This window comes from Mugil cephalus, chromosome 8, assembly GCF_022458985.1.
Source record: "Mugil cephalus isolate CIBA_MC_2020 chromosome 8, CIBA_Mcephalus_1.1, whole genome shotgun sequence".
NCBI lineage: Eukaryota > Metazoa > Chordata > Actinopteri > Mugiliformes > Mugilidae > Mugil > Mugil cephalus.
The window spans coordinates 4,907,449-4,921,904 of record NC_061777.1 but is presented as its reverse complement, the minus strand read 5'-3'; the positions used below and the strand labels follow the sequence as shown (position 1 = coordinate 4,921,904).

At 42.0% G+C, this 14,456-nt stretch overlaps 1 protein-coding gene across 1 annotated transcript in view; it reads right to left on the bottom strand.

The window, feature by feature from the left end:
- The window catches only part of adamts3 (ADAM metallopeptidase with thrombospondin type 1 motif, 3), a 157,030-nt gene that overhangs the window by 78,571 nt on the left and 64,003 nt on the right, over positions 1-14,456 (bottom strand). The window contains exon 5 of the mRNA XM_047592550.1: positions 3,919-4,112. Coding sequence (XP_047448506.1) covers positions 3,919-4,112 — 194 coding nt within the window. The remainder of the gene's footprint in view (positions 1-3,918; positions 4,113-14,456) is intronic.

The window sequence follows — 14,456 nt, the reverse complement described above, 5'->3', positions numbered from 1 at the left end:
GTATGTGACGATAAGCTTTGTTTCTTTGAGTTTCTCAGACTGTTGCTAAATTCCTTTCGTTCCTTAAGTCCAGACCTGCTTCATCCCGCTACGTATCACCCAAAAAATTATGTCTAACAAAACGTGGATGTGGGACATGGTGATCTCCAACGCATCCACGGTTCCTCCTTTGATCATCTGCTGACTGGTTGCCAAGGAACAGCAGCAGGAGCTTCCCGAGTGACGTCGCTCGACATAAACGGCGTGAAGAAAGAAGAGCGGGAACGAGCCCGGCCAGCTCCGCCGTCATCGTTAAAACGCCTCATTAAAGGAAACGCTTCGCTGTGCAAACAGGAAACGGCTGCACATGTGGCTAATTTCTCACAACAGTCTCGAAAGGTTTTTCTGCAGCGTCTCTGACAACTTGACGCGCACAAGCAGGAATATATGATCTGCCTCCTGAGACCAAGTGTAAAGATTAATGCTAATGAAGAGTTTCTTGTGTTAATGACCTTCTTGAGGTGAAACAACACTCAGAACAGATCTATCTGCTGGGGAGGTGACGCCACACTCCCTTATGTGTGAATGGAAATCAGCTTTTCTGTAGTTGGGAGGTGTTGGCATCGTTTATACATCACTAAACCACAGCAGACTCTTAAAGCTAACGACTCATACGGTTTATGAAGACTACGGCCAGTAACCAGCAATGTACGACTGTTAGTGCATATTAGAGAGTATTATAACATCCTCTGTAATGTTAACATCCTCCCCTCAGGCCGGCGTTACAGAACACTGGACGCCAAAACCACTCAGCGCAAACAGTTTTTCCCTCCAGGCTGTCGCTCTGACAGAATCTGAGCAGTCACAGAGCGTGTGACCATTCTCACAAACTATAATTCTACTCTAATTATATAGAGGGCACGCACATGACGTCACAGCGAGCGGTTACGGCCACTGAGTGGTGGAAAGTGACAGTTGATCATGGAGATTAGCAGCATCAGTTTGAATCACAGGCTTTAATAGCGTCTAAACTGTAAAATAATTTTTTTTAAAAGGTGAAGAGCTGTTGTGCGATTGACTGAACCAACAGATTTGAAAAGTAGCCAGAGATATATTCATACAGATATCTGAATATTTGTGATCACTTCTCGTCGTCCTTTTAACGCTACAGTATTATATGACTAACGTTACTTCTCAGTAAAGCTCTTAGCGTTAGCATCTGAAATGACCTTAAACTAACTGAAACTGAGGCTAATCCACTTTCTAAATTCACACTAGTTTGTATGGATCATTGTTGAGTCCAGTTGTCTTTAATTTGATCTGATAATCCACATTTTTCCTGGTCTCACTGCATTTACCGACAAATCTCACTAGTTTTTGCCACTCAGGGGGGCGTGGCCCCCGGTGGCAGTGACATCAATGCATACAGTTTACATACTCCTGTTCAATTCCACTGTATATATCTGCTCCTTGACCATTTTTTTATAGAAATTCTTTATTCTTCAAAGTCTAATTTACATTGTACAGGTACACTTTTTTTTCTTATGCTTGTTTAAGTGCTTTGAGCAAAGAGACCAAAGTCAAATTCCTTGTACGTGCACACATACAAGGAAAAGCTGATTCTGATTATTAGCTCTGAGAAACACAGCTAACTTACTTACTCCCTTACTCACTCTCAAAAAAATACTTTGATCAAAGCGCTCTCAGGACGAACGACAGCTGGATGGAGATGGGCATTCTACGGTGTGTTTATCAGACGTCTTAATGCACTACAAACACGGTGGGCGCGAGCGTCCTCTATCATCTGTTAAACAAAATGCAGTGCAAAACTGCTCCTGCTGACTGAAAGAGAAGAAAAACAGACATTGTGACTGCGAAAAAGTAAGCAGTCTGTCGGCAAGATGAATGAATGTGAAACAGAAGAGATTACAGCTAAAATGGTCAAAAAAATTAAAAAAAACAAGCACAAAGAAGAAGAATATATATATATTGCATTGATTATTGGCTAGCACTAATGCCTCCCAGCGAGAAGGTCTGTGTTCGATTCCGGCTCGGGTCTTTCTGGGTGGAATGTAGAACGTTGTTTTATGTGTGTGCGTCACAACTTGTTCAGAAACGTTAAGTTATTATTTATATCCACATCCTGACCTGCACAAAACTCAGATTATAACTCCAACCCTGGAAGCAGCATCATTTCTGGTAATAAAGTGATGGAGTAAATACTTAACCACATGCGGCTCCTGATACATCAGTAATTGATGCAGAATCACACTTGTATACTTTATTTTTTAGTTAACAACTGCAAGGATAGAATATTGTAAAAGGTTCTCATTATTAATGACTATCACTTGAAGAGCTTCTTCCTTCTCCTTTCCCATTTCTCCTTTTTTTTTTCCTGAAAAAATGAGGCCAAACTCTGTTGAGTGTAGGTGGGGTTTAACACGACTCATTGTGGACTGTATTCACACTAACAAAGGAATGCAGACACATGCGTCCTATGGCCAGAATGATATTCTGGATTATTTTAAATCAATATTGTAATCACAATTACTAATCATGTTGGGGAAAACATCAGTATTTTTACATTGCACTACTTTTAAACAATATTCAGTGCAAAATGAATCTTTAAATTAGAATAAATGCTTAAAAATAAAAATAAAATTTACACAAACGGTTGTTTGGGTTGCCGATGGACATGGACGTGCATTAGCTTTGGCCTTCGTGCATTCCTCATACTTTGTGTCTGTGATGTTTTTTTTTGATGATTAAACAGATTAGTTGTGTTACCCTGTGGAGCAGACACAACTGTGCTGCACTCTTTGCATATAACTTGTTCTTGATTCATGTCACTCACCCTAAATCCAAAACAAGTCCAGACGATGGACGTGGATCCCTTTCAAGGAACTAGTTATTTAGGAAGCTTAATGAAGCCTTAAATATGTGTTCGCCCCCTGGTGGTTGGCTGCCCACTGGTTGAGAAACTGCTCGGTGCACATGTGCAGCAGAGCCTGCGTTTTAAATGTAAATACTGTGGACGATCGAGTTCATTTAATCGATTAAAATTTGATTAATTGTGCAGCCCTACTTTCACGTGATCGCATCACCCGGTGTCCAAACAGGCCCGTATATTCCCCCAGTATTTACACTGCAGCATTTAGCTTCTAGCTCAGTCAAATGTCAAGAGACCTGCAGCGATGTGGTGACGAGAGACAGATCGATGTCAGGGAAACTCTGCAAAGTGATGACAGGTGGAAATAACACGCCGCCTTGATGCGTAACGTGTGACGCAAACACACAGTCGACCAAACCACAAGCAAACACCGTCCACGACTTTGTTCCTGCCACCAAATTCACCACGCTCACAGTGGGCTTCGAGCGTCAGGTGCGGATTTCCTTTTTAAACACAGACCGGAGACGGTGAGATGGGCTCTCGCCGTCCGCGCATTGCCAAGACATTCATGTTCTTGTTTGACTCGGAAACGCATGGGGTAGGAAATATAAAAGATAGTTACCTAGGAAACCAGAAACCTCCAGCTGTCTGCCACACGGCGATGGGAGGTAATTGCTTTATATGTGGACGGTGCTTAAGCAGCGAAATGACAAGTAGACTGGATTCACGGTGAGCGAGTCTCATTTCCTTTCACATCCTGAGACGTTACCGTAATTGACTGTGAGCTGCTCCACACACAACATTCACAAATACCACAGAATAGCAATAGCACATAACATTAGGCTGCTGCTCATTACTTCAGATGAGTTATTTTCAGAGACACACTGAGCATCTGACAAAGAGAGCACTATTATTGGTGCCAGCTACTATATTTCTAATACCTCGCATGCCTTCACACTACGCTAATATAGGTCTAATTTAAAAAGCAGTACACTACATTACAGCAGCCTCATTCAAATTAGCCACAAAATCAAGCTGAAGCGACTTACGATGTTCATCAGAGTGAGGAGATAATTCTGCACGTGCTCCTTGCCGTGAAATCGAACCACCGAGTCATCAACTCCGAGCAGGATTTCGATGTTGTAGTCGTCCTCCCCAGCGTGGCGGCGCCGGCGCCGGCGAACCGTCTCGTTGACCCGCCGGGTCACCGTGTCAAGAGTCCCGAGAACATCAAGCTCTGGTTCTGAGGAGGAAGGAAGGAAGGCAGAGTTTGATTTGAGGAAACAAGAACTATTGTACTTTTTATCACAGCAGATGTGGCTTGTAACAGGTGCCGCAGGGCTTTAATGCTGACATTCTTACTGGGTCAGTTCAAACCTTAAATCATTATTATATAAAAATAAAAGTGTTGGGTGAATATTGCTGACACGTACACAGCTGCAGGTCTAAAGGAATTCTTCACATTGTATAAATGTTCCAGACACAAGGAGTCACAGCGATTGTAAATGGAGGTCGTTTATATGAGACGGCCTCAAACAAACCACTCAGCAGTTGAACAGTCGTCTTTTATCAAGTTGGATCTTTTTGCGTTATGCGCCGATCACCCATAACATTATGACCACTGACAGGAGAAGTAATTAACATCTTGTGACAATTCAATGTTCATTCAATTCATTCATGTGGATGTAACTTAGACATGTAGCACCCAACTACACCAGACCAGGCACCCCCATCCCATAGCTTGATTTACTGACAAATTTGTCAAAATACTTGATGGCAGCAGGATGCAGCCAAACACACACACAAAATGGTTCAGAAACAACTCAGAAAACATGAACATCCTTGTGACATCTCAAGGGTATAACTAACTACAAATTCCTCCAAACAACTCTCTCTTCCTGGGTCTCCTCGGTCTTGCGTCGCCCCCCAACCTGCAGTCAACAACAACGGTGCATCAAAATTACCGTAATGGCAGCTTTTTTTTCACCCCAGAAAGCTTAATTTCCCAGTGTTCAGCCACACTTTGAGTTTTGGCCATCAGTGAGTTATGCTAATTGAAATACCGCAAGTTTTTTTTTTTTTTTTATGCGCAGGTCGGATGTTCAGGTCTCAAAGGGTTAACCCATAGGACCCATAGGCCCCCAATAACAACACTGTCTTTCCAGATACCACAGGACACCATCAGAAGGTCCATGTTCATTATCTGATGACTCACAATTGTTTTGGAGGCACAAGGGAGACCTACACAATATTAGCAAGGTGGTCATAATGTTCAAAATTCAGACGAGAAGTTGGTCAGATTTTTTGTTTACGTGTGATTGTACACGAACAATACATTTAAAGAGAAGGATACATAAAGATTAAAAGGATTTGAGAATCAGTTTCACTATAGTCATTTGTTATTTCTTAATATAAATATATATATAAATATATTTTCTCTTTTAAACGTGCTTTTGATTGTTGGTGAGAAAAGCCAAAGCAACCTGAGGATGATAAGTCTGTAATATATCTGTAATATAGACACTGAGCTGTCCTTTACAGAAGACTTTTTGTACCGTACTGTGAATGTGATTCAGTCAAAAACAACTTTTCACTTCCAACGTCCGCTCAGTTCATTCACTGTTTGTTATTTAAGGAGCCTTGGGCTGCAGCTTTTGTTTGATCAACACTCGGGAGAAGTTTGTAGGTTATGAGACAGGAAGCCAATGTTCGGTGTAACAATCTGGAAGGATAATAGGCTCCGTGACTCCGTAGTAAAAACCACATTACACCACGAGCCAAAAAGAGCCGACGAGATTCAAGGCAAGAAACCGAGAGAGACAGACAAACAATTTGTTGTTATTTTGAGGCTTTTTACAATGAACAGATTATCCAGTGTGGTTTCATATGAAGAAATGCACATTCGACTTCAAAGGAAGTTTCTGTCTGAAAGTGAAGTGAATGATCTGACTTGACAGTATTCGGTCCCCTCTGCTCTCCCTCCCCAGTTACTGAATCAGACCATGAAATGGCTAATACGTCCTTTGACGATGGGATGAAGCGCCAGTGCTTAGCGCTTCTTTAATACTGCTTAGCTGTTCGCTGTGAAGGCTGAGGCCATCTCTGTCACATCTGTCAGGGAGCACCGCTGATAGGAAATCCTTTATCTGGTCCTCTGGGTAATCCTGATGAGTACAAACGATTCGTAACTCTGAGACGTGAGACGGGAGGACACAGATATCCCTTACTCCACACTTTGTAGATTAAATTTCCCATAATAATATCTGGGAAAAAAAATAAAATTGAATTGCTTCTCATGTGGCTACACCAGCTAATTAAGTTGTAGTAAATTGCCACGTCTCCACTGACTGACATGAAATACTATATGTAGTGGAGACTTTTTGGAGAAGAAATTTAGTAAATGTGTTTTTGTAGGACACGATAACTCCTCGAAGAAGCTGAGGTTCATTTGATGGATATACACCATCAAAGCTGTTTTGTCACCGTAGAAATGAAGGATGAAGGAGCAGAAGAAATGGATTTGGTGGAGGATTTTCTGTCAAAGCCATTTTCAAGATGGACATTTCAAGAAAAGCTGGACATCGTTAAGAAAGTTCATGCAACTAAGAAGCTAGAAAACCTTTCATGGAAACGGATTTGTCATATAGGAGCAGTACCCCAAGTGACTCCCTGGTGAGCAAAACGAAATATATTTTTTTGCCATTTTATTGGGTCGACATCGTTTTGAAGCTGGAGGACGTCGGTGGAAAATGCACGGCCCTGCCACTGGTGGGATGATCCACAGAGGCGCCTCCCCTCAACCCATAGGACCCTCAGTTGTTTGTGTCATATCCAGAAATGTGTTTTGTGACGTTACAGTCACCTTAGACCACAAACTGAATCCTTGAGCCCAAGATAACATTCAGAGAAGAGTTGAAGGCTCAAAACCAGGCAGCAGGATCATTACAGCGTCTCTGAGCTGCACCATTTTACCTCGTTTCTGCTCCGGCCAACAGTGATTGTGACAGACTGTGATTACGCCTACAGCTTATTTCATTTAATTCGAAACCGCATGGGGAGAATTATACTTTTGTTTTATTTTATATCGAAATGAAATGAGACTCTGAAGGCACAGCTCCCTCTGGACATTCTGAGATGTTTTCAAAGCACAAATTGTTTTTGTTCTGTAAGCCCACAGTGCCTCACAGTGTATTTTATAATTCACAGTGTACCATAAATTCAGAAATTATATATAAATAAATATATAAATAAATATAAATAAATAAGACAGAATCTTTCCATGAAAAGTAAAATGAATAAAAAAATAATGGAATTTCCCATTTTCTTCCTGGACAGTTCTCTCATGATCACACCTGGTTCATCTCATTCGATCTGACTCTTCCTCTCAAACACCGTCAGGTTTGGGCTGAAAGCATCTGCTAATTCCCATCTTCACGCATGTCCTATTTGCTTTAAGTCTGGGATAAAGGCACTAAGTCTCTTCATCACAACGCATGGTGTGAATGTGTAATCATTGCAATGCTTTCTCTGCAGGAGGAAGAAGGGATCAGATCCTCCACTGAAGTTAAACTAAGCAGCGTATAGTTGATCGCCGCTTAGTGAGAGACAGACTTTATAGACGATGTACTATAAAGGAACAGCTGATTATCATGAGCTTAGAGGTTACTCTTAATCTTTACCGTAAGTAATGAAGGTGGGAGGGTTGGAAACCGCTGCATTAATCGTTTAACTACGAGTGGGTTTGTTATGTTATCAGAAAATGACCCATTAACTGTGGCAAGATGTGGAGTGAAATGTGTCATTATTTCCCTTTCGAAATGAAGGCCTAAAATATTAATAGAAATCTTTAAATAGAGTTCCTCAAAACTTATACTCAGTAAGACTGATCATCCACAACATTAGGACCACCTTCCTAATATTGTGTAGGTCTCCCTTGTACTAGTCTGGCCCGCTCCGTATAAAACACCACCCAAACACTAGTCGGCGCTGTGTCTGTTTTGCCATTCGGGTTCATTTTTGTTTCCTGCTTCACTTTCAACGACCGAAAATCATCCGGCTACGATGTTGGGATCTGCATATGGTCTGGGCCGACACCAAATTGACGCAAAAATAAAACATCACTGTCTTGTTTCATCAAAACCTTCTAGCCTGGTTACACACACGTGACTGCACATTGATAGAATGGGTTAAAGCTACAGACTGCAAGAAAAATTGTTTGACTCATGTACGTAATGGTGCAGCTGCGTAATTATCTTATTGCAAATGATCCATACTTGCAGAATTGCACGTTCAGGCAGAATAAATTATATCACAGCCCCGGGTGCATTCGTTTAGGACCGGCGGCTCTTTCTTCTGACCCTAAAAATGAATATAAACTGTAAGCGCGGGAGGTCATCTTCCATTTGGCAGGGAATATAAACCGCTGCAAGAAAAACAGCAAAAGCCTTGAACTAAAAATTGGGTTCATGTTGGTTCACGCAGCCTTTTACAAACAAACCAGTCAAAACAAGTCCTCTTCCAGCGGCGGTGAATTTAGACAAACCTGAAGCACGTGTCAGAGGTTTACACTGGAAATAACCTTCTCCACCCTGCAAACCTGCTACGACAAATGTGATTAATCTAAGCATCCACTGCATTTCTAACCATGTCACCAGTGGCACTGACCCACAGAGTAGAGCTCTTAAACGGAGAGACTCTCAGTGCAGCCGTCACCTGGTCGTTGACTGAATATGAAAGGAGACTCTCCAGTAAATCGTGCTGGGCATATGTGATGAACTGTGAATCTAGTCAGAGCCTCAAACGGTGGAATGTCTGAACAAAAACGTGATGGATTCCTGAAAAATGTGCTCTGAAGATTTTTCCTGAATGAATACACGATTTCGAAACAAAAAGGGTATTCCTAAATAGTGCTTAAATATCTGAATAATACACATTTATAATAACAATATATATATATATATATATATTTCATTTGCACTGGGTAAAGACACAGCATTGGCAAATGCATGGAAATCTCAAGACATAAATAAAAGCACGGGCCGTTTTTCATTTTTCCAGGGATGCTAAGGGCCGCAGACAGGGCCGGTGATTGAGTGGAGAGGGAGCTAAAATAAATAGGAAGAAATGGCTGCCACCTCTGCTGTGGCCCGGCTCCTACAGTGTTGGGATTGTGGAGCACATTCCTCCCCTCTGCTACTCCCATCATGACACAGGCATTCTTGTGCAGAGGGCCAACACCCCCCCCCTACCACCACCACCACCACCACCTCTCCCCCTCGAGAGCAAACAGGCTTTCTGAGGTCCCTACTTCAAACGCACAGGACTTCCCCTCAGCAGCCCTCCTTAAGACTGCTAGTGTGCTTCAGTCGGAGGCAACCCCCTCTGCTTCACCCCATCCCGGCCCACAGCCCAGTCCCATGGGAGCCCCACCGTGCAGCAGCAGCAGCAGCAGCACCGGCAGCAGCAGCAGCACCAGCCCAGGAGACGTGGCCCCCGGCCAGCGCCTGCCCACACGTGGCACTGTGCGGCAAGGTGGCAACGAGGCCAGCCAGAGCCACCGCAGGCTAAAAATGGCACAGAGGTAGGCGAGAGGCAACCTGCCATCAGCCTAGAGTGGAAATCTACTCCGTCCACTCTCACTGTATTAATATCCTCCTTCCACCGTTCACAGACGCCCACAGGCTGTAAACTCCATCAGGAAGATGGACACTGATACACAGCCGGGATGACACGCTGCATTTTGCAGAACATGGGGGACATTTGCATTTGTTTACTTGGATTTAAGTGCATAAATATATGAGATCTGTGTAGTTCTAAGCGTAATAGTTAGTACCTCTCACAAACAATAAGTAGCGTCCTAGTTTATGGGACAATAAGTATCCAAAGTTGCAGAGAAAATAAGCAGAACCTTGCATTAAAATGTTGGTAACAACCCTTTTATCTATTTCTGTAAACGCAGTGAGGCTGCAGGATCGGCCTGTTTCCTGTATCATGTGTTTGAAATGAAACAGGACGAGAATCTTCAGTGTGACTTTAAAGGGATTTGTCTCTTGTGTTGGTAACTACAAAGAAAACAGAGTAGAACAAATAGATAAAGAAAGCTGTACATATTTTTTTATCCCATTTATCTATTTTGCTGGTGCAGGTGGACATAATGTCACAAGGAGTTCAAGTTAAAAAGATTGTTCCACGTTTAATTCACGGTCCTTTCTCCATTTCGCAGTCTATTTACAAACGTCGCGGCGTTAGCAGGTGCATAGCGGCCGGCTCTACCTCCTCACTGCTGAGCAAAGCACGACATAATGTACTGTGAAAAACTTCTCGACGACTTGATGGGAGAGCGGCATTAGATCATCAGCCCGACAGCTGTGCTTCAGTGACGGCTACCTCTGAGGAGTTTGGTAAATAAAACAGGACACGCAACGCCCCATCATAACATGCGGCGCATGGGAAACAAACACCACTGACAGGACGTGTCAAATACGTCAGCAATTCGTTTCAAATCCCGGGCAGTCTTGAATGTCAAGAGCAAAAGAGGAAGTAACTGACAACTCTAGGACGCGCAGCACAGCCCACAACCCTACATCCATCAATTATAACACTGCTGAGAACGTGAACTCCTTTAAGTGTCCTGCACAATAAGATGAATTTAGAGCAACAAAATTGCCATTCACAAACTCAAACTACTTTCCATATTCCGTTATCGATTCAACACATTCTCCTCGACGCTTCCAAAATGATTTGTCTCTCCAAGTCATACATCTCAGACCTCAACAAGAAAACCATTACACTTATAGCACGCACCATAACACAAGACCCCGGGCACCAGGCGTCCACGCCCTCTACCCGCTCTTCTCTGTGCTCCCATCTGGTTGTGGATACAGATCCCTGGTCTGGAAACGTGCACATCATGGAAGCATTTTTTGTTTAGTGCCTTAGCAGCACTAAACAAAATACCCCATTAAGGGTGTATATAGGAATGTGTGTATAAATGCGTATGTGCTGTGCGTATATGAGGCTCTGTACAGACTGTGGAAACACATTTCCTCCTATCTTGTAGGTAGTTAATAGAAATAAGAACAGACTGCCAGGTGGATTGTTCTGGTTCCCAACCTCATGATCAGTGCTCGACCAATGAATATCTGTTTCTGGATGTGACTCAACCGCGATACAAGTTAATAATAACAATTATGGACTGTGTTCACAATTATTAGGCAAGTTGTATTTCTGATTAGGAATTTTCATATTAATTCCTAATTTAATGAGGATGACAGGGACACAGGCCTCAACATTATATATATATTTGATAATAGTTGTTTGTATGTATAAATAATATAAAGCCACTTAAACATAAAGTACCTGACACAAAAACTTCAATTTTTCATTGTGATCATTTTTTGAAAGTTGAAATTGCTGCGATCAAACTGACCCCAAGGTAAAAGTTTATTTCCTGCTTTATTTTGAAAGTTACTAGTTACATGTTTAGTTACATTTCCGATGTCTTGACTCTCTCCTTGTTAGCTCTGCCCTGATGTATCTCACTGTTCCCAGTTTCTTCCCGCTGTCATGTCATGTCAGAAATGTTGTAGTCTGCTGTCTCTGCTGACTCTGCCGACTGTGCTAATTTCTAACATGATGCTGTGGGGCATGTAAACACGAATCTTATCCTCGTATCAACCATTAAGAGCATTCATGCAAAGCTTTTTCATCTCTGAGGAGATATCGTTCATGTAAAGACTTGTCTCGGAGGGAGAGACGTGTCAATGAGTGCGAGGACAACCAGATTAAAAATCAGTTCATTCATACTTATTAGATGCCATGTTGACATCTGCACACGTCTTTTGCACATTTGAACAACGCAAACAACATTTGCACGTTCTGAATGTCCGACCACTGTGACAGTTGCACCTTGGTCGCTTAGTTTATTTGTTTATTTTTCTACACTTAGAGTCAGTTTATTTCCTTCATTTTAGTTTAGTTTAGTTGTTTATTTTAGTTGTGTGAAGGGAACTCGCAAAGTAAGCACTTCATTGCCCAGTGTAACCTTCTATGCTGTGTATATGACAATATATCCTGAATCTAAAATTTATCAAGGATGCTAAAAAAAAAAAAGATTTCCTTCCTTCCTCAATGCTGTAAATACTGTTCAATTGTTCATCATTTGTGCCCAGGAAGCAAGGATTAGATGGATGATACAGTGTGGTGGTGATCAACAAAAACCACACAGTTTAATTTTTGAGCGAATGAAACCCTACGAGTCAAATTGCGAAAACTGTAGAAGCGTAATTAAGACACGAGATAAACTGTGATATCAAAACAGATGACTGCACCAGGCTGCTGACACGCAGCGATTCTTTTGTGTTGACCATTTTGTCAGTCGCTGAGCACATGAACCACATTTCTTTACATGACACATTGAACAGTCTGACGTATGATGCAGCCTGTACTAAGCAATATGTAACCAAAAGCATTAATACCACAAATCTTTCTTGGCTGACGTCTCATTTTGCTGTAGAAAGAAGAAAATTCTGTTGTTGCTATTTCTGTTTTGAGCCAGATATGGATTTGGTTGAAGAACAGGTCGTGAACGTTGGCCAGAAATTCCCTTTTTTCAGTGCGTTTACTTGCGCAGCTTAATGCAGTTATGCTCGAAATTCGACTTTCTGAATGTGATCCTTGTCCCAGTTTACATGCAACGGAGAAAATTGAATAACTGACGAGAACATGTCGTCCTCCTCCTCCACACTAGGTGGCGATATGTGTCTTGTCAATGGGTTAATTCTGCGCACCTTTCTGGTTGACCAATTAAGTCAAATATTAAACAACTGGAGTCTAATGCAGCAGACATTTCAAACAACATCGAGATGGTTAAAAAGTGGGGTCCCTCAGGTGGTCCTTCTACCAGCTCTGTTTACCTTCTTCTTCTGTGACCGGCTTCCTTGGATGTTTTTGCTCTGGGGTCGCATGTGCGCACAGTCTGACTAAGCATATACATGTCAGAGAAAATCGATTTCCAAGTCCATTATCTGGGTGTCTTAATCATTTTAGTCAGAGTAAAGTGTTTACATGTACTTAAGTTGTCCAGTTAAAGTCAGACTAAGGCAATAATTCGTTTTTTTCATATGCACGCAAACACGATTGTGTGAGTTTCAGGCCCAACATATTTTAAAGCTGTAGTTGACTTAGAGATGGCAAATTATTTCTTGTCATGTAAGTTTTTTTCTTCTTTTCTGTGTATGTGTATGGCATATAAAACATAGCATAATTACACAGGATTTTACGACTGGGGCAATATTGTTTCAGTTTCCTTCCCTTTGCCTGAACAGGGCTGAAAATGAGCGGTGACGGCATCAGCAACAGCTGCCTAATTAGCAGCAGTGCAGTACGACGGGAGAAAAGACGCTAGCGAAAGCACCTCACGGGGTGAAGACGCCACGCAGAGGTTTGTGGCTCTGGACTGGAGTGCGGCATGTGTGTCTACGTGCATTCTCAGAGGCCCACCGGGCGCTTGTGAATCACTATTAACAGGCTCGTGTGGAGTTTTGGGCATAAAATTGAAGCCAACACTGCTGCTCCCACTGGGTATTATATTAAAGCAGCACTAATGATGGCTGGATGCTGGTCTTAGCAAAATACAACCTTTCATTGTTGGAGTAAAGGGACATTAATAGTCGTGTAGCGTTCCTGTAAGTTTCTTTGCGGTAAACTATTAAAATGTACGCAACTGACCAGGAAATGTCCTCTACTTTTACACCAGGACCGCCTTCTTTCACTCGCATCCTGTTTCAGGGTGATGCTGAGAAACTTGTCCATGCTTTTGTTTCTTCCTGGATGGATTATGGTAATTCATTATCATGAGGTTTTTCCAAATCGCCTCCAGTTGATTCAAAACGCTGCAGCGAGAGCACTGACAGGAATTAGTGAGAGGGATCATATTAGTCCAATTTTAGCTTCTCTTCACTGGCTCCCCGTTAAACCCAGAATAGAATTTTAAAACCCTCCTCCTCAAATGAAAGGTCCTTTAACAAACGGAACGGACACCAACACGGCAAAAGAGTACATCATTTAAACACAATACCGAAATAAAACATTGTAAAAATAAGCTGTTTCAAAGAAATTCGGCTTTTTAAATGCATTTTTTTTTTTTTTTTTGAGGCGCACTCTCCGCTGTCTTTATTTGACATCACTCTCTACAACATCTTATATGTTATAGTTGCTTTGGCCGCAGTTGAAGAAGATGCAGTTTAGGAGAAAACATATCAGAGGATAAGGCAGAAAGGGTGATTTTTCTGGGATATAACCCAATGGCCTACATGTCTGAGCCGTTGAAATGAATGAGATTCAGCGGAGACGGGAGCGAGGAGGCGGTCGGCAACACTTCATGGATGTATGTGGTCAAAAGTTTAAGACAAAAAAAAAAGGCTGCTGAAGGAAAGTTAATGCACTCCCCTTCTATTTTATGTTTATATAATACATACATATATATGTGTGTGCAATGACGTAAATTTCTTCTATTTCAGTTACACTGTTGTTTTGTTCAAAATGTTTGGTCTCTTGCTCCCATTTCTTCTTTTTGCATTTTGAAGCT